Source organism: Drosophila albomicans, chromosome 2R (assembly GCF_009650485.2).
Source record: "Drosophila albomicans strain 15112-1751.03 chromosome 2R, ASM965048v2, whole genome shotgun sequence".
Lineage (NCBI taxonomy): Eukaryota > Metazoa > Arthropoda > Insecta > Diptera > Drosophilidae > Drosophila > Drosophila albomicans.
The window spans coordinates 15,407,738-15,433,320 of NC_047631.2; the positions used below are offsets into that span (position 1 = coordinate 15,407,738).

The following is a 25,583-nucleotide window of genomic DNA, read 5'->3' on the forward strand; positions in this document are numbered from 1 at the left end:
AAATGAAATTTCAAAAAGATGATGAACCGATTTGCTTTGCTTTGCTTTTCTCTCTTGGCTGCGCCCCTTTTTAGGTTTTTTTTTTTCGTCGATTTTTCGATTTAACTTGGTTACGAAATGGGACGACGAGTATCTTAAGTGTTTTTGTTCACTTTTACCGTTACATCTCCTTGCCGCCATTGACGTCACCCTCAGTACGGAAAGCTGATTAAATTGTAGTAGCAAATTACTCATACGCCCCATTGCAAACTGTTTGAATTGCGCATAATGACGATGATTCAGTGGTTTCATCACAGCTTGTACGAGCTGTAGATCCGTTTTAATAGTTAGGAGTCTGTGTAAAGAGTGTTGGGTGTCGCATTCACCTTGAAATGCGAAACACTGAAAATAAAAAGGTGACAACAATTGTTGTTGTCGAGTTCGCTAAACGGCGTCACAGAGCGTGAATTTGGCTATCCCATCCATATGGCATTCCATCCATACAATCCATCAGCCAACTTGAACTCCATCATCTATCGCACATATCGCAGCAGCTGTGTGCTCGTCGTATCCGTTTTGTTTGTTTTGCGTGTAATTTCTCTTTCATTTCACTTGAGCAATTGAAGCGCGCGGTTATTTGCACTTTTGCTGAGCTCAAATTGTTGACTAATGTGTCACAATTGCAAAGTCAGGCAGCGTTTTTTTTTTCATTTTTTTTATTTTTTATTTTTTATCTCATTATGCCCTGGACGATGCAGAGTTTTCACTTCCATTCGCTACTACAGTACTTCACCCCATTTTTTTTTAGTAATTTTTGCAGGACGTGCTTATCATTCAATTTGGTTTCACTCTTTACCAGCATTTATGAGCGTGACCCCAGAACTTCAGTTAGCATTTGAATGTTGTCATGACACCCTTAGTTGACCTCCCCTCTTGCTAGTGCGGTGGGTTTAATTACCTCATTTGTGATACAAATCACTGTTTATGTTGCATAATAAAAACCCCCAGCGAACAACTATGAAGTCACGAAAATGAAAAGTAATTTCAAGGCGCGCACATGCGATAAACAAAACCGACCTAACTTACCTGCCTCCGACTCCCAAATGGAGGAGAACACAAAGCCGCAACAATGCTGAAGATGTCACACATATACATACAGACAGACAGACAAATGAACAGGTCCAGTCAAGAGTGGGGCAGAGTAACAGTAGTATGAAAATATACACAACTTTCATTTCTTGCGGCCAAAAAAAAAACTACAAAAACAAAAGCGTTCAAAATTAACAAAGGCAGCAGAAGAATATGGCACACGAGTGGCGAGTGAGGAGTTGGTTGTGCGGGGTCTGCTGAGGATTAAGCGCTGCGCAGCACCTGTTTATCACTTCATGTGTTGTAATCTGTGTAGCTTCAACTTCAGCAACAACAACAAGAACAGCAATAACAATAACACTAACTCAGAAGGCACACGCATACACAAAAATATGACACTGACATGTATATGTGTGACAGAGAGAAAGAGAGAGAGAGAGAGGGAGAGAGAGAGATGGGGAGAGAGACAGAGAGGGAGAGAGAAATGTAGTTGGGGAGGCTGCAAATCAAAGGCAGATGGGTCACACATACTTAAGCAGTCGGTTTGTACCTTATATTCGCGAGAGAGCGAGAGAGAGAGAGCCGACAGCAGACAACCTTGGCGTGTTCGTCAACTGCAGTTGAAAACTTTCTCGCGCGCTCGCTCAATACTACGAAGCTTAGCCCTTGCGCAGCCGTTGCCGCTGCCGCAGTCGCTGCCATCGCTGACTTTCTTTAATGCGGAAGCAGAAGCAGACAAAAGCGCGTGAGCATTTAGCGTTGGCGTTGGCGTCGATGCCGAAGCAGAAGCCGAAGCCGAAGCCAAAGCTGATGCTGATCGTTGCGCTCACCTAATGCGTCTTCTAAGAGCCGATGCTGCTGCCGTTGTTGCTGCTCTCTCGCACAACACGTGTGAGACTTTCTTGTAGGGAGCGGCTTAGCCCTCTCATATTTTATATGCGCTGCTTGCGTCGCTGTCGCTGCTGTTGATGTTGATGTTGTCTGGGCATTGTTGATTCTCTTGCTGAGGTGAATTTATGTGTGTGTTTGTGTGTGTGAGTGCGCACTTTTTACATAATTTTACGTTATGCCGCAGCGAGGCGTCCGTTAGGTTGAAAACTCTTTAAAAACAGCCTGACAGCGTCGAAAAATTATCAAACCGCAGCTTGTTCCATTCGAATGAACACACCAGTGATTTCGGTGGTGCCCAAGAGAAATATTTCAGTTCAGAAAAACACAAGAAATACTACCATGAAGTTCTTCATTGCCACCGCTTGCGTCCTGCTTTTGGCATCGGGCATCTCAGCCGATCCTGTCAAGGCTGCCACCGAGGAACAGTCCGGTGCATTTGCCAAATGCCTGGAAGCTGATTCCATCTCGTGTCTGCAGCTCACGGTACGGATTAACCCCAAGATCAAGGATTAAATATTACAAATAAGTGGCACAGTGAAAGTGAAAAAGAAAACGAAATTATATCATCAGCTATATGATAACAGCACAGGAACAACTGTTGCAAGTGAAAGTCTTATGAACAAAAAGACGCAATCAAAGTGCAAAGGATTCGTTTGCAAAATAGTGAAAGTGTGTTAACAAATGGCTGACAATATAAATATATGAAAATTATTCATTATCAATTAGTGCCACTTAGTAATAGTCTGTGAACTTGATGAAGTTTAAGTTGAACAAGCATCGCTAATAATACTATATATATGTGCATTCTCTTCGTGTTTCCCCCGTAGCTCTTCCGCAAGGCCAAGTCCGTCTTCGACAATCCCCAAATCGAGCTCTTCGGCGGTGTCTCTTTGGTCAAGGCCAATGAAGGACGTCAGGGCAAATCTCTGGACAACTCCATGGCTGTTGAGTCTGCACCTACTGTTGAGGCCCGCACCGCTGAGATGGGCAACTACTTCATGGACAGCGCCAAGAGCTTCTTCGCTGAGCGCTCTCTGAACTTCAACTTTGCCAATGCCGCTCGCAGCGTTGCTCGTGCCATTCCCGATGACATCAAGGCCGATCTCCGTGAATTGGTTGTTGAGTCCCGTACCCGCAAGAAGAAGCTGTTGAAGAAGTTCCTCCCCATCCTGTTGGGCGTTGGTGCTAAGGTTGCCGTTCTTGCTGTTGGTGCCATCTTCGGTCTGCTCTTCTTGGCCAAGAAGGCTCTGATCGTCTCCGTGATTGCCTTCTTCCTTGCCTTGGCTGCTGGTGCCTCCAGTGGTCTGAGCCGTCTGGGCGGTTCCGGCGGCAGCGGCGGTGGTCTGCTCGGCGGTCTCGGTGGACTGTTCGGTGGCAAGAGCTCCGGTTCGGCTGCTGTCAGCTCTGGTGGATGGTCCTCGGGCGGTGGCTCCTCAAGCGGAGGCTGGTCCTCGGGCGGCAGCTCGGGATGGGATACACATGGTGCCTACAGCTCACCAGTTGCCCAGACCATCGCCTACCAGGGCTACAAGCAGTCCAGGCGGTAAGCTCTCTGCCCCTTCACACCTCCGACACTCCCCGAGTCCCCCAACGAAACACTTAGAAATCGAAGCGTGACGAGGAGAGAGAACAATCGCTGCTAAACACAATGATGACCATTTCATTAATATGTCTATATATTTATATTTATTTATAAATTATTTATTTTAATTTATTTACCTAAAAACGTGAACGAGAGAAGGGGCGGTGACCCCACCACCCTTCGACAAAAAAAAAAAAACCATTAAGTGCCTTCCATAAGCAATCTCTCGGAGCAGAGAGACAGCCAACAACATATAACATAAAAAAAACACACAACTACAACAATCAAACCACCACTTTTCATCTATCCACACACATCTATACAAGACAGTCAACCTTCAGCTACACCCAACATATTTCTATACTCTATACTCTATACACACCCCACCCTAATTTCACTCTGTACTCTCAACTCTATCTACACTGTAATATCTTTCTTGTATTTTCACGGCTGCGATTTGATTTATGAGCACAAAACGCTTGAAACTAGTCGCGCCCATAAATCAAACGCAAGTCGCCTTAACTATCTCTGTCTCTATTTGCTATTTTCTATTTTCCATCAATCTATGTAACTGTCTATCTGTCTACTATTTACTTACTATCTACTATTTCTATCTCTGTATCTCAATGGTAAACTGTGTTTTCCTACTTTTACCGAAAAGAAAACTCTATCAAGCTGCAACATCAAAGAATCAAATAATAACTCCGAAAATATCTACAAAAAAAAAAAACTCAAGCTCTTTCATTTCACCCATTCTCAGTCATTCATTCATTCATTCACTTATTCACTTAGTCATTTCGCTTTCAATTTGCATGCTTCCATTGACGCAGCAGATATCACTCATACGCCTCATTGTTCGGACCAAGCAATTTGCATTTCTATGGACCAACAAACTTTCATTTAATTCTTTGTTATCAGCCAAAAATCGAAGTCGCAGTCAAAAGACAAAACAACAAGGCCGCAAATGTTTTCTAAAAGAAAAAAAAAACAAAATTTCACCCACTTATTTTTTGGTTAATCTTTCATTTTCACTGCACTTTCCTCGGCTGTCTCTCTATCGCTTAAGAATACAACAAAAGTAATTTGCTAAAAAATAAAACAAACATTTCGCTACGCGCATTTTTGGACTCATTCAAAAGCGGCCCATGGAGCAGGTTCAATGTTCAATGCAGAGAGACGACCAGAAGCCAAACAATGGATGCTCAAGCCAATGTATTTTGCACCTGACTGCCTGGTTGCCATTATATTCGGCTGCCTATTGTGTGTCTGCCGAGGTGCTAAACAACAAATTGAAGAAAGTTCGAGACGCCTCCAAGAAGTATAATAATAAACACAAACCAATTGTGCTTTAACATTACGAAAATTTAAGTTATCTTAACTGCAGTCTTGACCATTGCCAAGTTCGAAACGGCACTTTAAGGCAACCGACGACAGCCGCTACTTTGGGCATCGGGTGCTTTACTTATAAATATGACCCAGTTACCAGGCTTGCGCACTTGGCTGTGATGCTGTTGGCAATGCTATTGCTATTGCTGATGCTGATGCTGTGCGTTTGCCGTTTGCCGTTGCTACGTGCCGTTGACTGACTGTCGGCTCTTAGTGCTGGCTTTGGCTTTAGCTTCGACTTTGGCTTTCTTTAGACAAATGTCAGCAATTAATGTGTCGCCGTCTTTAGCTGGCTTTCGAGCATACTATTTCTTTGCTCATTTGGGCCATCTCATCTGTAAGCTGTTAGATTTGCTTAGCATTTAACATTCTGCGTTATTCGTGTTTTTTTTTCTCTTTTTTTGTGTGTTGCTTTTTCTAGCACTATTTTTAAGTGGGTACATGACTCTTGTGCGAGACACTGTTGCTTTTTATTTTATTTTTTTAAGTGAAACTTGTTGATGTTGTCACGCATGAAATTGATTGTCGCCGCCGATACAAACAATGCGTGGCAGTTAACAAAGTCATTCCCAAATCTCAATCAGCGTTGGGAGTCATTTACCAGACTCATTCTGAAGTGGCATTCAGTGTTCCGTGCTTCATGTGCCACAAGCTGCATGTTGCCTGCTTCAAGTGAAAGTACACACTTTTTAGTAAACCAGAAGTAATTCGTTGAGCAATTCCTATTTAGACCTGTTCACTTTTGAAAAATGTAGAAGATAAGCATATTTGATCTGCAAAAAATGAGCTAGCTTAGATTCAAGAGACATCCAGATACATGGGGGTTGCAATTGCAGCTTAACACTAACAAACTAGACTTTGGCATTTAAAAATAAAACTATAGGCTAGATTCTAGACTCATTTAATTTAATTGACTATTAATTTTATATTTGATCAGTATTGATTTAAATCCTATAAATAAAAAATACCATAATAACTGAAATGCTGTGAATACATAATTTATTTCGTATTCGGATACCAAGATATTTAATTAATGAATCTAATAAAACATAAATAAGTTTGCATAAAAACCTCTTCTACGAATTCTGGTACAGGAGAACATTTCTCCTTGTTATTTTTCAGAAATCAAAATGTATTTTCATTAATATTTTATACACTCTAATTTTCTTTTGTAATAGTGTTTCATCTTGTTAAGGCAACTTAATAAAATATGAATTTTTAATTAGTGCGTGCTTGATCTACTAATGAATTTTACAAGTTGGTCCATATCATTTGCACCTTTAAAGCTTGAATTATGTAATAGCAAATAGATTACATCTACAATATCAAAGCATATTTTTTAGCTGAAGAATTCATAATATGCCCAAAAGTCGGCAAGATAATGCGACCACTTTATAAGCTTAGCTTAAAGTTTATGCTTCACAAATGAAAGCACTGAAAGTGTACATGATCGTGACTTTCACAGAGCTTTCACTAACTTTCTCTCACCCACAGCACAAAAGTAGACAGCATTTTGTCGATATTTGTTAACATTAAAGCCACTAAAGCCACTGTTAATTGTGTGTGGATAGCAAGCACTTGGATTAGTCGGACTTGGGCAGTAAAACTCTGTGGTTTGAGTCTGTGAGTCTTATAGAGCTTTTTGACCAAAAAAAGTTTAGCTTGTGGCGTCCCATTTGAGATGCGATGCATGCGTGACTTTGTTATTGCCTTTTATGGTCTAAACAACTGGGCACAGCATTAACACTGTCATCTGCAGCACACACACATATGTTGGAGTAATATAGCTACAATTGTGGTTTTTATAGTTGTTTGCTGGACTTGAAGTTGAATGCTGGATTTTGTGTTGGCGTTGTTGCAAGCTGCTCGCCCCGAGCGCTTTTCCGGTTTGTGGTTTGTTGTCTATTTGTTGTTGCTGTTTGCTGTTGGCTGGTGGATGGCGGATGGTGAATAGCGGCTTGGCTATTTGCCTGGCTTGGCTTGGTTGGGCACGGGTCAATGCACAGTTTACGGATTTGGCTAGCCATTTCACTGCACAGGCAGCTGCAGAGTGTGTGAAAGTGTTGCAATATACTATAATCAAACTATTACCAGCCAGTAATAAGTAATTGAATATGGTCGAGTGTGTGGGCTCCTGTTTGACATTGAATAATACCAGCAGTGGTAAATATGTGCACACTAATTGCAGTGCTGCATTTGTTTAGTGCTGTGTGTATTATGGATCTGGGCATTTTGGCTGCTTTGTGTGTAACACCTTTTGGGTGACGCTTTTCACACAATTCCAACAACAACGACAACCAAAAAACACGATGTCCGAAACGCTGCTGCGTCGCCAGATGTGTGAAAGTTGTCAGTTTGCCACTTTTATTGTCAACAAATTAACGAACATACATCCACTCATAGTACAAACGAATAAACTAACATACAGCTGATAATGATGATGACAATGACAATGACGAACAACGCACAATGACCATAACGCTCCACTCACATCGCATTGCGATCACATCTGTCAAGCTGGTTAATGATTACAAAGTCAGAGCCAGAGCGTGCCATGAAAGAGGCCGCTTACTTACGGTGATGGCAGTTGCTGCTTTTGGCCAACAAAAGAACAAACGGTGCTGGCAACGGCAATGCCAATTGAAAGTGAAATACCATTTTGGTGAGTGTACTTTGCACGTGAGTGTGAATGGATGAGTACAAATGTGAGTGTATGTTTACTCGTTTGTATGTTGATCATAACGATAATGACAATTTCTGTAATGAAATGCCTTGAAAGTGAAACCTGTGCAATTAAAAGCAGAGCGGCCAGCGCAGAGCAGCAGCCACGCCTACCTGACTTTGGCTTTCGCTTCTTCATTTTGCCAAGCCAGCTGGAATTACACAACGTGGGCGTGGCTGCACAAAAGGCGTCGAAACATTTGCATTTCTGCAAAGGGCTTTTTCTTTAAATTTTAAGAGAGATCGACTCATAGATACGCTTATTTTACATGAATTGTTTATGTAAAGTATGTATTATAATTTTAAAAAGAACTTGAGAATACCCCTAATACATCTTCTACTAGTACAGGGTATTCACATAGCATACTAAAGACCGAAACACAAAAAATGATTATGAAGTGGAAACTCTCACTTTTACGATTATTTTTCTTCTACATAGCTTTCGGTCCTCATCGTCATTATTGTTGTTTGTGAGTGTGTGTGTGTTGGTTTGTGTTTTCTTTTGTTATTGTATCTTCTATCCCATAATGATAAGACTTTCGCAGTCGCAACTCGGTTTCATCTCAGCCAGAAAACAAGGCATAAAAGTCAATTTTATGCTTAGTTTTTTATTTATTTTTTTTTTATTTTACTGATTGGCCTCCGATCGTGTCATGAAAGTTGTTGACTCTTTTCTTCTGCCGACGTACCGGCTGTCTGATGATTGGCGACTGATGACTGACGACTAATGTGTGATTTGGAGCAACACTAAATATCTCAATTAGAAGATGTAATTTAGGGCCAGAAAGCACATCAGCGTCTAATGTGGGTCACGCCTTTCTCTGCAATCGAAAATCGCATTCATTCGTATTAATTTCGTAGCGATGCTCGGCTGCAGATTAGCTTGGGGTTTGCCTTCATTCATTCAGCAAAATGTCGAACCCAACCCACCTGACAATTAATTAAATTCAAATTGTTGTTTCCGTCTCTGTGGTTTCGGTTTCAGCTTTTGATTTCCAAAGTCAACTTGACTTTGGCTTGCTTTTTTGCCTCTGGCTGCAGTCCGAGAGTCTGCGTCTGAGTCTGAGACACAGCCGGAGTCGAAGTTTGGAGTCTCTCGATTGGAATTATCGACTGTGACTTTGACTTTGGCTATTTTTATTTCGATATCCATTTGTTGCTTTTGTTGTTTTGTAGTCATGTTGGATCTGTTGTTGCATTCGGCTGGCCATGTCTCTTTTTTATACTCAGTCAATTTTGAATTTCTACCATATCTTTGGGTATGCAGCCGGCCAAACAAGTTGCCGCTGTTACTCTGGCTGTTGCTGTGGCTATTGCTGTGGCTGTTGCCACAGTAACGGCTGAAGAAAGTGCTGGGGCCGCTGCTCGACTTTGGACTGTTGTTGCTTTTCAGCTGTTTATATCCGTTTTTGGTTCGATTTATGCCATTTGATAAATCAGACAAAGACACAGCCAAGCGATAAAATAAACCACAAGTCCAAGACGGTCAAGTGTTGAGTTCATTCAGTTACACTTTGAGGCCACGCTGTGTGCTCCACACCAAATGAAATATAGAAAAGTTTTGGGTGTGTGCTTGTGTGTTTGTGTGTGGATGCTGCTTCGTAGGTGAGGCATAAAATAAATCGCTAAGATTATAAGAAAAATTTCACTTTCTCAATGGTTTACTGTTATTTATAAATATGGAATCATTTGCGGCTTCGCTGTTTGCTACAAAGCCATTGGCCTCGACCTAAGAATGAATAAAATATGACGCTGGCAGAAAAGTAACCAAAAAATTGAAGGCAATCGGGTGAAATGTTGCGTGATAAAAGCAAATGGATTTTTGCCAAATTGTTGTCTTCCCTTAGAACGCAAGGCAAGGCAACACAAACAGCCAACAAATCTTCGTTCATGATTATGAAAATTTCTTTATTACAAACAGATTACATGCAAACATATATCTTATGCTAACAGTGTGCAAATTATGATTTAAATTTAGATGCCAATTTATCAAATGGATAAGCATAAGCTTTGTTTGAAGTCCTGCAATAATTTATGACTTACACATTGCCTAATTGAGTATGTAAACTTGTTGCATTTATTTTGGAGAAATTAACTTATTTATTACTTATTATTTTTGCCATCACCTCAGTTGACATTGAGCAATCGTTGGGTCAACTACATCAATCTTACACAAAAATCGAGAGAGAGAGAGAGAGAGAAAGCGAGAGCAAGGGTTGTTGTGATCAAATTTGATTTATAGCTCAATAATATTCGACGCCCCAGGTGGGGTCAAGTGTGCAATTTGCCGTTGCGCATCAACATATTTTATTTAAGTGGGCGGTGAACATTTATTATATTTTCAATTGTTACATTTTTATACCCGCTACCCGTGGGGTACACATTACAACTTTCTGGCGGCAGGAAATATATGTAAGGCAGAAGGAGTTATTTCGAGATGATATATCCATGTGCGTCTGATTGTCTATCTGTCCGTTTGTCCGTGTGAGCACCTAGATCTCAGATACTATAAGGAATACAGGCATATTTTTAATAGTATATCGATATACTAATATAGCGCTCGGTATATTTCAATAAGTTTTCTGTATATTTATTTAGTATATTCAAATAATTATACCGCACGCTTTTAGTATTTGCTCAGTGTTCGTATTTGGAAAACTTTTTTTTTAGAATAATACTGAACTGTTTCGCGTTTTATTGAAAATGGGTATCTTACAGTCAAGCACACTTGACTTGTTTTACAAATAATGTTGCCTTTTTTATTATGACACTATAAAGTGTGAGATAAAAAAAAAATTTTTTCTTAAAATACATTAATATAAGTTTGTCTCGCTTAGCAATGTAAAGTGCTTACTTATTGAAAAACCTTTATTTTTGTAATTTCAAATATATATTAATAGTGTCGTATAACTTCGCAAACATGTTTACAAGTGCTGTCGAACATAAGCTCTTAATCAAAATGCCTTTCAGCATACCAATTACGCGCAACAACAACAAGACAAAGAAAGACAACAGCGGACAAATTGACCAGCTCTGGGCGACTCAAAATGCCGACTGATTGTAGGTTCAACGCAAGTATATGAAAACGAAAAGTACCACCACAAATGCAGGTAAGATGTGCACACACAAAACACAGAGTTGGGCTCTCTACCTTAATAAGTATTTTACGTGTATTTCGCACGGCTCTGAACTGCAAAAAAAAACTTTCACTAACGCAGATTTTGAGCTGCGGACGAGTTGCTGCAGAGTTGTCGCTGCTCCTGTCAAAAGGCCTGCTCACGCGCACTTCATTATGAGGCTGTAGTAATATCATCAACACAATGCTGGCCGCAAAACCAAAGCTAAAGCCATAAGCCATAAGACACAAGACATAAGCCATCAGCAGCCATAAGCCGCACAATCGTCACGAAAAGCTATCAAGTGGCGAAGCGACTTCGAGTGCCGGCTGGACATTGACACTTGTTCAGCAGTCAAGCGGGCCGACCGGACATGGTCACGGGCATCCGTTACCGTTGCTGTTGCCGTTGCCGCTGAAGTTACCGCACCCCTTCTCCGGCCAGACGGTGTAAACAATATACTTTCATTTGGCATAACGAATCTCTTCACTTTTTTATGGCTGTACCGAAAACACCGAAGTGGACTCAATAGATGTTCCTGGAAAATTGAAAAAAGCTAACATTATTAGCACGCGGAAGGCAAAAGAAACGCACAACGCTTGGGCAAACAATACATCTTAGCTTTAAGGTTTAATTATTGCAAATATAACCGTATTGAAATCAATAAAATGCGCTCCAATTGTTGATTCGGTCTTGGGTGACAGACCAACCGGAAACCCCGTTTTATCAATTATTCGAAGTTCGTAGTTCGAACTAGCGAAGACTCAAGTGACTAGACACTCGTTTTATTTTTATCAACCAACCCGTTGTTGTTTTTGTTACTGCTCATGGCTGTTGGCTGCTTTTGATTGTTATTCGGATTGAAGTTTCTGACCGACATACCATTGAAAGCAAAAGAAGAAAGTTGAGCATACCACGAAATGCCTCACTGAGACTAGAATTTGCCCAGTCTTTATTATTAACTTCATTTGGTTAGTTGGCCTTTTATCTCACTTTATTTAATTAACAGCGTCGTTTAAAGTTTCAATAAAAAAGAAGTGAAACAACAACAAAACATGAAGACAAAGATTGGTCCAAAATTTCACTTTAAAGAATGCACTAAACCAAAATGTTCAGCATCCGGCCTGGACCCGGTCGCAGGCCTCAGCAATTTCAGCAGTCCTCTGCCCCTTCTTGAGGCCGCAAAACGTTGCATTATTTATGATGCAAAGTGGGGCGCAGCAACATCGAATGGAACAACAGCAACGCCCTTGATGCTGCCATCGATGCTGTTGTTGCTGTTGTCGCTGCTGCTGCAATTGCGTGAAAGTCGCGGAAGCTGGCCAAAGACTCGAGTTTCGAAGTTATCCTCAAAAGAAAAATGAGAAGAAGCGAAATAAAATGAAAAGAGTACAGAAAAAGCGAAAGGGCTGGGCACACGTGCGCCGGCAAAGATTGGGCCATAAAACTGCAATTTTGGCAAGTTTTTCAAGCCCAGAGAAACCCTTTCTCTTTCGAAAGAAAGCGCTTATAGCTTTTGGGGGTTCGCTCTCAGGTTTTTTGGGGACTCAGGTTCGGGTTCGGGTTCGGGCCGTGTGATTTGCCAAAAAAAATACTACAAAGCTACAATGAAAAAAGTTAGTAAATTCAGCAAGTAAACTGCAGTCGAGAGTCGAGAGGCAAACAGTTTTTCACCAAATTATATAACCGTTGGAGAGTTTCGCTTTTCTCGGCGCAAATGTTGCGCCATCATCATTTTGCTTACACTTGGCCATCAATTATTCAATATCAGCCGAGCAGACTCTAAACACCACTAACTTACATAAAAGATCAACTAATAACTTATTAAGTAAATGCTGCAATAAAATTGTCGCGTTGTCTATTAACGCTTTTGTATGCGAACCAGCTAACTGTAAATGGTGATTATGTCCGTTGTATTAGATAATAATTTAATATGTAGCATATGTGTTGAGCTGCCTCCGTGTCTACCTGTATTTGTATCTCCATCTATATACGTATACGTATATATATTTCGAATTTGTTGCTCTTTTCACGCTAAAGATGCATATTAGCGAGCTGGCGTTGAGGCATCATGGAAAGTGAAAGTGATGCTGTGACTCGGATTCGTGCATTTATAATTTGTATCTCCAAAGTCGGAGACGCGCCACTTCACGTTGCAAGGCGTTTTTGCTAAAAATTGTGAAATATTTATGCTAATCGATGGATGGCAGCTTGTGGTGACCAAACGATTACAAAAGCGCTTGCTAATTTCTGTATTCAGTTCCACTGCTTCTAAACCTGACTCCACGACAGCGACTCGTTTATGGCATTAGGGTTCCCAAAAACAATAGAAATCCAATTATTTATTTCTTTTTAAGAAATCAAGCCAAGCATATAATGATATGTAGAGCAAGTTTCAGTGAGTCTGCAATTCCATTTGGAGACTGAGTAACATGACTTTGTAATACGAGAAGCAATATAACTTGATAGTGCATCAAATAGAGGGCATAACAAGTTCGTTGCATTTTGCTACTTATATATTATATCTATAACTTGAGCAGGGGAAACGAAGAGGCAGCTATAAGTTTACAATTAAGCCATTAAGTGGCAGTTTGCAACTTGCGTTCGTTTGTTTAGCGTTTTCACTCCGATATGGACAGCAGACGAGGGCAGCTTAGCTCAATGGCAGGGGCAAGCATTGTGGCAGCAGCAGCAGCATCATCATCGTCGTTTGCTTCAACACCCACTGAAAGTGCTGGGCCCCGGCACTCGCTCACTCAGTCAATCATTCATTCATTTATTCATTCATGCAGTTTGTTAGCTTACATTTTGAAGTTGCAAAGTTGCACGCGCTTCGCTTGCTTCGGTCACAAGGCGGTGAATGTTGTCTACGAAAAAGGAAAATTAACGTTGAACTTTCTTTTTTGCTGCAGCCACAGCCGCAGCAGCAGCAGCAACAGCAACAACAGCAGCAGCGGCAACAATAATATAAATAAAATATGTACTTTGCTTCGTTGTTGCCACTGCGGCTGTTGTTACTGCCCCTGCGACTGTGGAAGCGTTTTATTTTTTTCTCATTTTTTTTTTAATTGTATATTCACATTTGGCTCTTATGGACACACAGCTAAAACTTGTTGAACTGTTATGAATTTTACTTTTGGTTTTCAAAGCAGCAGCAGCAAACCTGTTGATATGGCCTAGCGGCAACAATAGAACAAGAAGTAATTTACAGCTCCAGCCCATGACCAAAATCACGCTTGTTGTTGCATTCGTCGCCGAGCTCTGAAGCCGCCACTGCTGCTCCATGCAGTGAAAGTGTCGTTTCTCATATATATATTTTCTGCATAATGGAAAAGAAAGATGAAAAAATACGAAAAATAACAAATGAGATACCAAAATTAATTAAATGTCAAATAATTCAGCATTCAACATCGTTCGACGGCCCCTTGCAGATTTGCATCCCTATTCAGTGACTCCATTGGCTCCATTCGCTCGACTCACGCATTGCGTGAGGATGGCGATGCGATTGCAAGTTGGGTTCCCCTTTCTCAACTTCGGCTTGCATATGAAATTCGCTTTCACTGCCATCGCTGCTGTTGCTGCTGCATTGGCTGATCTGGAAAAACGTTTTCACACCACTCGGCGGTCTTTTGTTTGTCGCCCAATTCAACAGCTCATTTTTTTATTACCTTTCCCAGCACTGTCATAATACGCTTAATTAAGCATATTAAACGCTTTCATAGAAACGACCTACAAGCAACAATGACTTTTTATGTATCCTGGCCACAGTCATTTCGTTAGCTGGTTGGCATTAACGCAGCTTATCAACTCTCTTTTTCCTGATGACTTTCATTTATGCGCGTTCCTGTCCCCGTCTATTTGCACACTTTTACTTGTCGCATTTAACCAATCCATTGGTCATTGGCCACCGTTTAGTAGCAATTGGGTAGTGACTGGCGGCTTCTGGTCAACGTGTATTTGCCCAACAAGACTTTCGGCACACTTTGTCTGTGAGTCAATAATTCAGTGGGCAGCAACAGGCAGCCAGCCAGCTGTTTGTTTTGGCCGCTTGTATTTGACAACGCATAAAATATGCGCATAAATTTATGCAGCAATGTGAGCAGCAGCAGCACCAGATATCACAAAAATCAACAACAAATCAACAAAAAAGCTGAGAAACTGAGAAAAGGGCGCACAACGGTTAGCTGCATGCCACAAGCCACACAGAGAAGTGTCGCAACTTTCCCTTTTGAATGTCTCCGATCGGGGTTATGATTATTCGAATTGCTCGAATGCTGATCGTTGATGGCATATGGTTTATAGTTTATTGTTTATTGTCTTGGCCTATATACCGAAACTTGTTGACCATCTTTTATGTAACACAAATTCTAATGGGAACACACGATCATTATTCGCACTGACGTGACGAATAAACCGTGACAATTCATTCTACTTACTGACCACTGATCACTAGTTTACTGCTCAGTGATCAGCGACCGTTGATCAATAGGCGGCAGCATCGAACCAGTGACAAGAAACCGCAAGCTGCAGGCACCTGTTTTGGCTGCACCTGTTTGTGTTTGTGGCATGCTTCTCTGATTGATTGAATTAGAAGGCGCATTGCAAAAGTCGAAACTCGAAAGGGAAATGCTTTTACTCGCACACACAGTCGCACAGTGGTCATAAAAAGGATTTTAATTTCAATTTAAAAACAATTAAGATAACGATTTTGAGTGATTTTGGTAAAAGTAAGTTACAGGTAACTAACTATATTCCCACAGTGCACCGCCCCAAATCTCACTCTCCACCATTTCGGTTTCAGCTGATTTTGACAATGTTACATGAACTTCAAGCGAAAGCAGCGGCATGGAGCGAGAGGCGAGCACAGAGCATATGGCTAACAAATTACAGTAACAATGCTTTTCCAAGCCAAGCCAAGCCAAAGCTGCGCGAAGCCAGCTTCGACGGCAGGCAGCGCGTTACCGTTGGCTGGCAAAACGAAAGACTTAAGCGAGAAACTTGCGCGACCAGTTCTGGGGTGAGCAGAAATGCTTTCGTTCGCAGCAGCAGCGGCAGCGGCAGCTGATGAGCATGCCGCCTATATAAATTGTCGTGGGCATTGGGAAATTGTATCATTTCATCCTAACCCGTCAAAGCAGCAACACAGCAGCCAGTAGCGTTGTGCGGCAAAGTGCAAGACTCAGCCCCAAACAAACATTTGAAAAGAGAAAGTGCGTTTTGTGTGCGGTACAAAAGCCAAAAAAAGTGTTCAGCCCTTTAAGGACTATACAATACAACAAGTGTAACACAACAAACTACAACAAAACAACAACCATTAAAATGGCAAACAATAAAGTTATTTTCGGTGTCTTGTGTTTGGTCACACTGACCGCTGCTCTCCCCGCCGAGGAAACACGCGGCCATGCCCGTAACGCCATCGGCGCCGAGAACGACATTATGGATAGCATCTACAGCGATTGCCTGCGCAAGGATTCAGTATCGTGCGTCAAGTACAAGCTGTTCAACTTCGTCGACAAGGTGCTGGGCGCCCGCGACCAATTCTCGTTGACCGAAGGCGTCACCGTGGTGCGCTCATCGGATGCGCCCGCTCCTGAGGCAGCTCGCTCCATCTCCGGCGACGAATCGTTCGAGTCTCTGGCACTCAACCGCATCAGCAGCTTCCTTAACTCGCACACCATCAAGGTGGAACTGAAGGGTGCTGATATCGTCCAAGCCGTTAGCTCCACTGGCCGCGCCCTCGAGGATGCCTCTGAGTCACTGTTCGGCAGCAACGATCCCAATGCCCCCGAGGAGAGCCGTGGTAAGAAGAAGAAGGCCGCCAAAATCTTGGGCCCCATTCTCGCTCTTGTTGCCCTGAAGGCCGCCGCTCTGTTGCCCCTGCTCTTGGGTGCCATCGCCCTGATTGCTGGCAAGGCTCTGTTGATCGGTAAGATTGCTCTGGTGCTGTCGGCCGTCATCGGCCTGAAGAAGCTGTTGTCGCAGGAGAAGCACGTCACCTACGAAGTGGTCGCCCATCCCCATCACAGCAGCAGCCACTCGGTCAGCCACGACTCATATGGCAGCGGATACAGTGCCGATGCTGGTGCTTCGTCTGCCTCATACGGCAGCAGCGGTCATGGTGGCTGGGGACGTTCCATCGATGCCCAAGATCTGGCCTACGGTGCCCAGAAGCCTCAGGCTTAAGCGAGAGTAAACACACAGTCAACAACCACTCAAACAAACCACAAGAACCACACGAACCAACTGACTCGAGCTTTACTCAAGCTCACACTGAACAGAGACTCTTGAAGAGGAACAACAAAAACCACAACAACACATATTACTTATCGTTCGTTTTAATTATTTATTAATATAATTTATTTTATTTATTTTTCCACACGAATAAGAAAAACGCACACAAGAAAAAGGAAGAAACTATGCGAAAATGCAAAACAAAAAACGAAAAAAAAATACTTAAAAGTAGTTAAGCTAAATGACATCGTAGCGAAAAGAGAAGAAAAAAATGCTAACAAAACTCCAGAGCCACAATTAGGTTTGTAATGCTGAGTGTGCGTGCATTTAGTTGCATACATTAACCATTAACAATTATAAGTTAAGTTTGTAAAAAAAAGCACAAAGCGAGAGTTAAAGTCGGTACCTTATGCAATGTTTCAAATACTCATAAGCCCAGGCGGCGACACTGAGCACACTGAGCGTCCAGTCCAGCTAGCCTTAGGTCTAAGCTCGCACAAGGACATCCCCGAACGCTTCCCCGAACAAGCACACATACAGACACACAGACACACATTCAATCATCGCCCCCATAAACACACATAACACTGTATCTATCTATCGCTGTTTCCTTCTAATGCACAACATACTCTCGTACTTACATTCATCACAGTCTCTGAGTCATAATACTCTATTATCTATCCTGAACTGATCTATCTATCGCTATCGCTATCACTGTCTACTATCTCTACTTACTCTACCATCTATCAATCTAGAGACTATACCAAAACATTGTTGGTTGCTATGCAACTGTTTGCAACGTACAAATGTTGATCTATCTTATTAATCTATACACTCTATCCTGTACTCTGTTGTACTCTTTACATGCAATTCTAGTCTTACATTACAACAACAGCAACTATAGCAACATCAGCAAGCAAGCATGCCTACTACTACTAGCTTTAACTACAACTAGCTCTAACTTCTATCAGTATCTCTTTCACACACACACACACATACACAATCTAAATCTAAATCTATCTAAAAACTATCTGTCTTTCGAGTCATAGTTTTGGTCATATACTTACTATACGCCATAACTTGCCATAGTTTTCCTGCCTTATGCACACAAAACTGAACTGAACTCAGCTTATGAACTATATTTTTCTTTTCCAATTTCCAAACTTCAAGACATCAACTTTCTCACAACTTCTTCTGACATCTTCATCTCACTCTCATATTTTTTATTTTTCTCTAAATCTCACTCTCTCTCTCTCTTCATTTATATATCTGTCTTTTTTCTCATTTCTCTGCTACTATTTCTGTCTATCACTATCTCACGCTCTCACCGTTTCAGCTGCTCTGTCTATATACATCTGTCACTTTCTAACGCTCTACTTTCCAAAAACAAAATACAAAAAGCACGCACGTACGTTCTCTGTAACCATAGTTCACTGTAGGATTTTTATGTTTATTACTCATACAATTGTATTTAATATATCAGCGACTTTGGTCGGCGCATTGTTATAGCATTGTGCTTTAAACTTATTTTTAATCTATTTAAAAATATTTGTTTAAATCACTTTGGAAACTTCAAGTCGCCAGCTGGTGGTCAACATTAATTTAAATACATATTTTAACATAAGCAAAATCGTACGGCACTTTCACATTAAGAACTACAGCGAGAAGCATAGAAGCTGCAGATATGGACAACTCACAGAAGAAACAAACAACAACAAAACAAACACATAAATCACAATTCACACACAAAGAATGTAAATCTCTTTTATACAGCATATTTTCTCTGTAATAAATGCATGTCATTAAAGAATGAAGAAAAACATTAAGTACAAAAAACGCTAAAAAAAAAAATAAATAAAAAAACTTAAAAAATAAAATGAAAATAAAACAAGCAAGGAAGATTAATAAATAAAAAATCAATGAAAAATCAACTTTGGGTTTACTATTATTATTTATGGGCAAAAGGTGAAAGCGAAACAACCAAAACAGCAATAACAATGATCACAGTGGGGCCCACAGGGGAATACTGAATACACTGAATACAATTTGCCTTGACACTATGGTCATAATGGTTATGCATAATGTCCACAGCAGCAGAGAGCAGAGAGCAGGTCTTGTTTTTGCTGTTGACAGGTCCATCTTTGGTAAGAATACAAGGCGAATGCTTTCATTTAAAGTGAAATTGATTTGCGACCCAGTTGACTAAGCGAATTTTAAAGACTTCTCCGTTAAGAGGTGTAAATAATTATGAGCTTGGCCAAGGCAGCTTGCCAGGCCAAACAACACACAAAAATGTGGTCGAAAGTGTGCCCCGCCGGCTACCGTTGTGGCTGCAAACTGTCGGCAACAGACAGTGAAAGTAAACACAGTTAAGAAACGGCTACAGTAACAACACAGCCACAACCACAATATCAACAAAAAACAGCAACAGTAAATGCATTGAAAATGTGTAGTGAAAAGCTGTAGAAATGCCAGTTTATGGACACATGGTCAAAAACGTTTTTGGGCGAAAAAACAAAAGCCAACAGTTTCAAATAGTCGTTCGGTCAGCACATGGTAAATTCATAGGTGACCATTGACCAGCGTCTGTGTCTTAAGAAATAGTCTTAAGTCGGTGCTGAATTCAGCACAAAACGTCTATTAAAAGTGGGAAACTATGTGACACCAAATGCTAGACACAGCACACAAAAAGCACTAAAACAAGACTTAATTGTGCCATGTGGGCATCATTAGAATGTGAAGACAGCAGCGGTAGAAGCAGTGAATTATACTCAAGTAAAACGCCCATTGAAAAAGTATTTTTTCCTTTTCTCTCTCTTTATTCTATTTTCGTTTACCAGACGTTTTCATGGCTTAGTCTTAACCCAGAACTGTTTTTTTTTTTGACCTTGAACCGTTTTTTGTTTTTTCATTATTAATGCTGTTCACTTTGCTAATTGATTTCGTTTAACTGCTTGTAATTGCTTCGGTTCTTCGCGCTTTCTATCAATTTGGCCTTGGAAGAACAAATGGATTAGCCCCATTCAATTATTTGAACAACATGGGGTGTGAAATGCTTTCCCCTTTCATTGGTCAGCATTTTTATCATTTAAATATTATTGTATAGTGTGTATTGGCCTATGCAAATTGAAATCCCAAAATGAAAGCCTTTCCATGTGATTTGGAGCGAATTACCGTTGTGTGTGGCGGAGGCTCAAGAGTGCCGCTAGAGAAATGTGGCTGCAGCTGTACGAGTATGAGAAAAACTGGTGCAGGCACCAACACCACAACACTTGGCTACCAATTTCACATTCTGAAAACCAGAAAAAAAGCCACGAAATTTACAATAATTCATAAGCCGGCAGCGAATTGTGAATTGCGAATTGCGAATTGCGCGCACACGCTCCAATGAGCGAGATAATTCAAGTCTCTGTCTTTACGAGTATTCTCGTGTACTACGGTAGTTCAGTGCAGTGCCCAATTTGGATGCAATTTCACTGTCAACGGACCTGAGGCTGAACCAAAGCTGATGCCATGATGCTGCTGGTGCCTGCAAGGGCGTCGTTGTCATCGTCAGTGTTGCATGCGCAATGAAAACGAGTTTGGCTGGGGATTGGGGCTCAGACTCTTGACTATGTCTCTGGCTAAGAAAGCGGGTCAACAGAACACAGCCAGAAAACGAAATCAACAACAACAAATGCCGACCAACAAATAATAACCTGATCAGCCGGCCTTGCAAATGCGCTTTCCAACGCACACAAAATCACCTGTTTTGCCCTATGATATTGTTAAGCGTTTTCTTGTTGTCATCATTTTCTACTCCAGCGATTTTTCCCACACTCGTAAAACACGCACTAAATTATGATTGTTGTAATTGTTATTGTGGTTGTTGTTAATGTTGTTGCCGCTATTGCTTCCATTGTTGCTATTTCTGCTTTTGTTGTTGTGGCCGCCTGTGCATGGAAGCGTTAAATTTATTAAGCGCTTCCATGAGCAGTTGCGATTATTACTTATGATTAATTGAAAGTTAATTAGGCACGCGAGCCGCATGCAAAACACTGAAACTGTTTTATAACTCCTCCTCGTTGACTTAACGGATGATTTGTTTGCTGTTAATATAACTTAGTTAGTTCAGTTAGCTAATAACGATTGTTCACAATTAAGTGTGCGGTCGTGGTTTTCTCAATGGGTTGATCAATGGCTGTCAGGCCTTGCTACACTTTTATTGACGTATTGAAATATTAGAGGCATTTCAAGTGCAGCATTTTCCAATTGAATTGAGCTGCAGAGAAAAAGAAGTTTAAGCTTTAACTTTTTCCACATAACATACTTTTATATTTTATATTCGATATTCCTTTTGGGAAAAAATAATATAATTCTTTTATCAAATGTGCTTGATTCACAATTTGTGGCATTTTATTTAAAACCGAATTTGAGATTCATTTGAAGTTTTTTATGAAATTCTCTCAGAAAGCTTTTTTGTATTAATATTGTTTCCACTAATAATTTTCATAAATTAGTGGAATTACAATTTTTTTTTAATTTTGGAAAACAAAAAAAGCTCGGAAATTTACAATGTATGCAGTAATTTTTTGTAGCAATAAAAGCTTTGCACTCATCGTTTAGTTCGTGTCTTAACTCTTTCGTTTCAAGTCGTACTTTCTTATGCAGAGAAAACTATTTTTAACACCCGCTTAAAAGTATGCAATGATTTTTGTTATGTGTGGCTATCTCAAGTTTGAGTAAGTTATTCGAGATAATATGCAATGAAATTGAATTACTGTTATTATTAAAAAAAAAAATAACTTTTTCATTATTTAATTAAAAATGTAGTATGGCATAAAGTATTAATATGGATATGTTTGTAACAACATTTATTGATTAAATTAAACATTTTTCGAAACCTCTAAATTGCATTCGAATTTTGCGTTGAGTATCCACTGTACTGCAAAGACACAGTTTTGTGCCACATGTTTGTAAAAAGAAAAGTTAAGATTATAAATAGTAGAATTGTGGGACGACAGTGAATCTGTGATAAAAATGCATTGAGAAACGAAAGCCAAAAACAGAAAAAAACTGCAGTTTTTCGGTCTACTAAATATCGTCATGATAGAACCGGGCGTGATGGTACAAAACAGTTTCGGGAGCTGCTGCATACAATGCCAATGCCATTGCCTTGATGCAAGGTGAGTTTATCTACACCAAAGCAAACACGCACGCCTCAGTTCGCTCCGCTTTAAATGCTCATGAAAACTCAATAGCTTAGAACGAACTGTTTACTTGTGTTATAATTACAAATGAAATTGCAGCGCACACAATGGATTGTAATGTTTGTGTTTTGTGGCGGTGGCTGTGGCTGAGCGCAAAAATTCGGTTGCTTTCCCAGCAAAATCACGAAAGCGCAGCTTCAATAGCCAAGCAAAACAAACGCCAGCAGTCAACAGCCCCTGGCCAAGGCCTGCATTAAGACAGCCAGCTAGTCCGACTAATTGGCGTGATATTTAGACTAAAACAAAATGAGTTTTTTTTTTCAATTTCAGCTGGCGCTTGACATGCACCCAGGCGCAATTAGCCGACAAGAAATCGGCCAGGCGGTATAAAATGCATACAATGCGCTTTCCAGCACTCAGTTGATAATCTTAAGTGCAGCGCCCAGCAAGAGTTTTGTTACCACAGCGCATCTCGATAGCAAGGATAGCTAAAGGATTTTACATAAACAACACTTGAACTCTACTCGTTCATTCGCACACACTCGCTCACAGTCATGATCAAATACGTGTGGCACGTGGCGGCGCTAATGATTATCTTCTGTTGGCTGCCGGCGACGAGCGCTCGCACTACCAGCTATAATCACATTAATGGCTTGGGAGTGGAACAACAACAGCAAAAGACTCAACAACCGCCAATGCAATCATCGAACTCAGCTGCCTCATCATCATCATCATCGGGTATTTGGAAGGATCTGTCTCTGGTCTATCGCATCTATCAGCAATGCACGGGTGAAAACATGGCCGTGTGTCTCAAGCTGAAGCTTTTAACTGGACTAGAGAAGGCTTTCCGCACCGCTAAAACATTGTCTCTCTTTGAGGGAGTTCAATTCGTGGCCAGCGGCGAGGAGATGCAGAAGCGTGCGCATTTGCCACCCATAAATGAGCAAGATATTGAGGCAGTTCTTCCTCGAGGCATAGATGCCAAGGATCAGGTATTGAACAGCATGATTATGAAGCGTTTGGGCAGCTTCTTGCAGGATCACACGTTACAGGTAGGTACGAGATCAGCTTGCCAGACTATCAGCATTGATTTTGTGCATTACGCAGATTAAGTTTCCTGATATGCGGGATGCGGACAGCAACTCGATTGAGGGTCGCAAGAAGAAGGACAAAAAGGGCAGCGGTGCCTACATTATGATTCCTCTGCTGCTTGGTGGCACCATTGTACCCATTGCGTATGGAGCATTGGCAATGTTGGCGGGCAAGGCTCTAATTGTGTCGAAGTTGGCTTTGGTGCTGGCCTCCATCATTGGCATTAAGAAGTTGCTGAGCGGCGGCGGCGGTGGCAAGGAATCTTCACATGAAGTTGTTGTCTCTTCTGGCGGTCATTCGGGCTGGGGGCGTGACTTTGATGTGGCCTACAGCGGCTGGAAGCCGGCCAAGGAATCAGCGGGTAGTTCCAAGAGCTTGTAGAGCAATTGCCAGCTTGTCGAGCTTACGTTTGCATTTGGATGTGGATGTGGATAGGATGAAGAAAACCAAAGAAACGATTGCCGCATGAATTGTCTGAATAAGAAATAATGTCTTAGCTTAATTCGATGACGTATTTATATATATAACGAACTAAATGTGTGTATTAGGCATAAGTAAGCGTTAATTAAATATAGTAAACTTTGCTAAAAAAAAAGAACTCAAAAATCGGCACCGCCCCTAACTTATTGGCTTTTGCCGCAGACACGCCCCAAACACGTCAGCTGAATTTATGATAACAATTTTAAAAAGTGCTTACGTGCGTGCTAAAAAAAACAAAACAAAACACAAACAACAAGAAACAATCGCAACATTACTCGAAACATTGCTTCGCTTTCTACCAAAAACTACGAGCTTATTTATTATTTAGCCGTGCACAGAGTCTGGCAAAGTCCAATGCAATATTCATAGATCAAATATGCTCGGCCGGTTGCGAAGCGTCTTCTTCACTTGCCAGCTCCAGCTACAGCTCTAGCTCCAGCTCTGTGGTTAATGCTTTTGTTGTTATTGTTTGTGTTGTTTCTGTTATTTTTCTGCGGTATGCGACATTTTCACTTTTGCACTCTGCACGAAATATTAATGAGCTGCCGCTACTTGACACGCCATGCAAGTGCGATGGTGAGCAGGCTCAGACTAGAACATTGAACCTATTCAATTAAATATATTCTCGACATTATTTAAATGCGCTCGCAATTCCCACGCTGCTCTGTGGGCCTAATCAAATGTGAGTTGAGGGCGCCCTTTACTTTAAATGTTGACGTCATCATTTCTGGGTCTGGCCAACACTTTCATTAATTGAAAATTACTCAAGCACAACACAACGCAGCGAGAGCTGTGAGCTACCCGGAATTCACATCGTCGGTCACGGAGACAGACGTTTTGAAGTCGAAGACGGGGGTGAAGTCAACTGGGAATGAAAGTGAAACTTTCAAAAAGGTGTCAATTTTAAAGATGCCACTGCGAAAAATGGGGTTGGGTAGTTGAGGACCCGTTCAGCTTATTTGACTTGACTGGGCGCCAATGCCAGTGGAAGAGTGTTAAATGAAAGCTACTTGCAAATAACCCGAATTAAATGCTTCAAAGAATGTAACATAGATATTTATTTATTTTTAGCATGTCCACGTCAAAGTGATGTCATCAGCAGTGCGGAAGGACTGAGCTGAGCTAAGCTGAGCTGAAATGGGAATAGGAAGAGAATGTTAAATGTCTTTGCGCTTCATAATACAGTCAATTTGCAGGCTCAGCACAGTTTTTTTGAATAGCTCATCTAGCTGTCTAATGGGACTTTCTTATAGCGCTATTAAAATTTTTATCGCTTTTACTGCGTTTCTCTGCAGCATTGCTTAGACGAATCTTCAAAGCAAAATAATGCTCATTGCATAACAAAAATAATACGTATACGTTGTCGAATACTACAACTATTTCACTTTCGTTACGAGCGAAAGAAGGTAAAAATTAATTGTCAAAATGTTAAGCAGGCTGCTAACATGTCAACTCGACTGAGGCATGCCCTATACAAAACTAAATCATCAAATTCGTGGCAACACCCGGCACTCGCTTGCTTATCAGAGTAATCGCCCACAATCGCCACTCATCGCACACAATCAAATTGAACTCAAGTCGAGTCAAGTCACGTCACGGCATAGCACATCCATCTATGTCCACGTGCAAAGCATTTGCATATGCCATCAACATGAAGCGCAACAACAACAACAACAACAACAATCAACACCTTTCAGCTCATCAACTATGTTGTAGCATTTCTACGACTAAGTAGATAATCAGCAACAAAAATTTGGTTTGCTTTGCATCTCAAATCGAGTTTTAGTAGCGTGCAAATCTTAGCATTCATCACTTTCTTTTAGGTAC

At 41.1% G+C, this 25,583-nt stretch overlaps 3 protein-coding genes across 3 annotated transcripts; all 3 read left to right on the forward strand.

Annotated features, from left to right (window-relative positions):
- The first annotated feature begins 2,193 nt into the window (after positions 1–2,193).
- Positions 2,194–4,314, forward strand: Osi6 (Osiris 6). Its single transcript, XM_034258978.2, has 2 exons — positions 2,194–2,442; positions 2,787–4,314. Exons 1-2 carry the CDS (start codon positions 2,227–2,229, stop codon positions 3,504–3,506), a joined length of 936 nt encoding a protein of 311 aa, XP_034114869.1. The 5' UTR covers positions 2,194–2,226; the 3' UTR covers positions 3,507–4,314.
- Positions 4,315–15,875: 11,561 nt separating this feature from the next.
- Positions 15,876–18,926, forward strand: LOC117574719 (uncharacterized). The gene has a single exon (XM_034258642.2). It carries the CDS (start codon positions 16,084–16,086, stop codon positions 16,945–16,947), a length of 864 nt encoding a protein of 287 aa, XP_034114533.1. The 5' UTR covers positions 15,876–16,083; the 3' UTR covers positions 16,948–18,926.
- Positions 18,927–22,738: 3,812 nt separating this feature from the next.
- LOC117576249 (uncharacterized) lies at positions 22,739–23,872 on the forward strand. The gene is made up of 2 exons (XM_034260874.2): positions 22,739–23,236; positions 23,292–23,872. Exons 1-2 carry the CDS (start codon positions 22,739–22,741, stop codon positions 23,655–23,657), a joined length of 864 nt encoding a protein of 287 aa, XP_034116765.1. The 3' UTR covers positions 23,658–23,872.
- The last annotated feature ends 1,711 nt before the right edge of the window (positions 23,873–25,583 follow it).

Bases quoted from the DNA above. Each gene is read 5' to 3' on its own strand.
- Osi6 (XM_034258978.2), top strand. From the start codon at position 2,227: ATGAACACACCAGTGATTTCGGTGGTGCCCAAGAGAAATATTTCAGTT. The intron at 2,443-2,786 runs GTACGGATTAAC...TTTCCCCCGTAG, and splicing joins TCTCGTGTCTGCAGCTCACG to CTCTTCCGCAAGGCCAAGTC.
- LOC117574719 (XM_034258642.2), top strand. From the start codon at position 16,084: ATGGCAAACAATAAAGTTATTTTCGGTGTCTTGTGTTTGGTCACACTG.
- LOC117576249 (XM_034260874.2), top strand. From the start codon at position 22,739: ATGATCAAATACGTGTGGCACGTGGCGGCGCTAATGATTATCTTCTGT. The intron at 23,237-23,291 runs GTAGGTACGAGA...TGCATTACGCAG, and splicing joins TGCAGGATCACACGTTACAG to ATTAAGTTTCCTGATATGCG.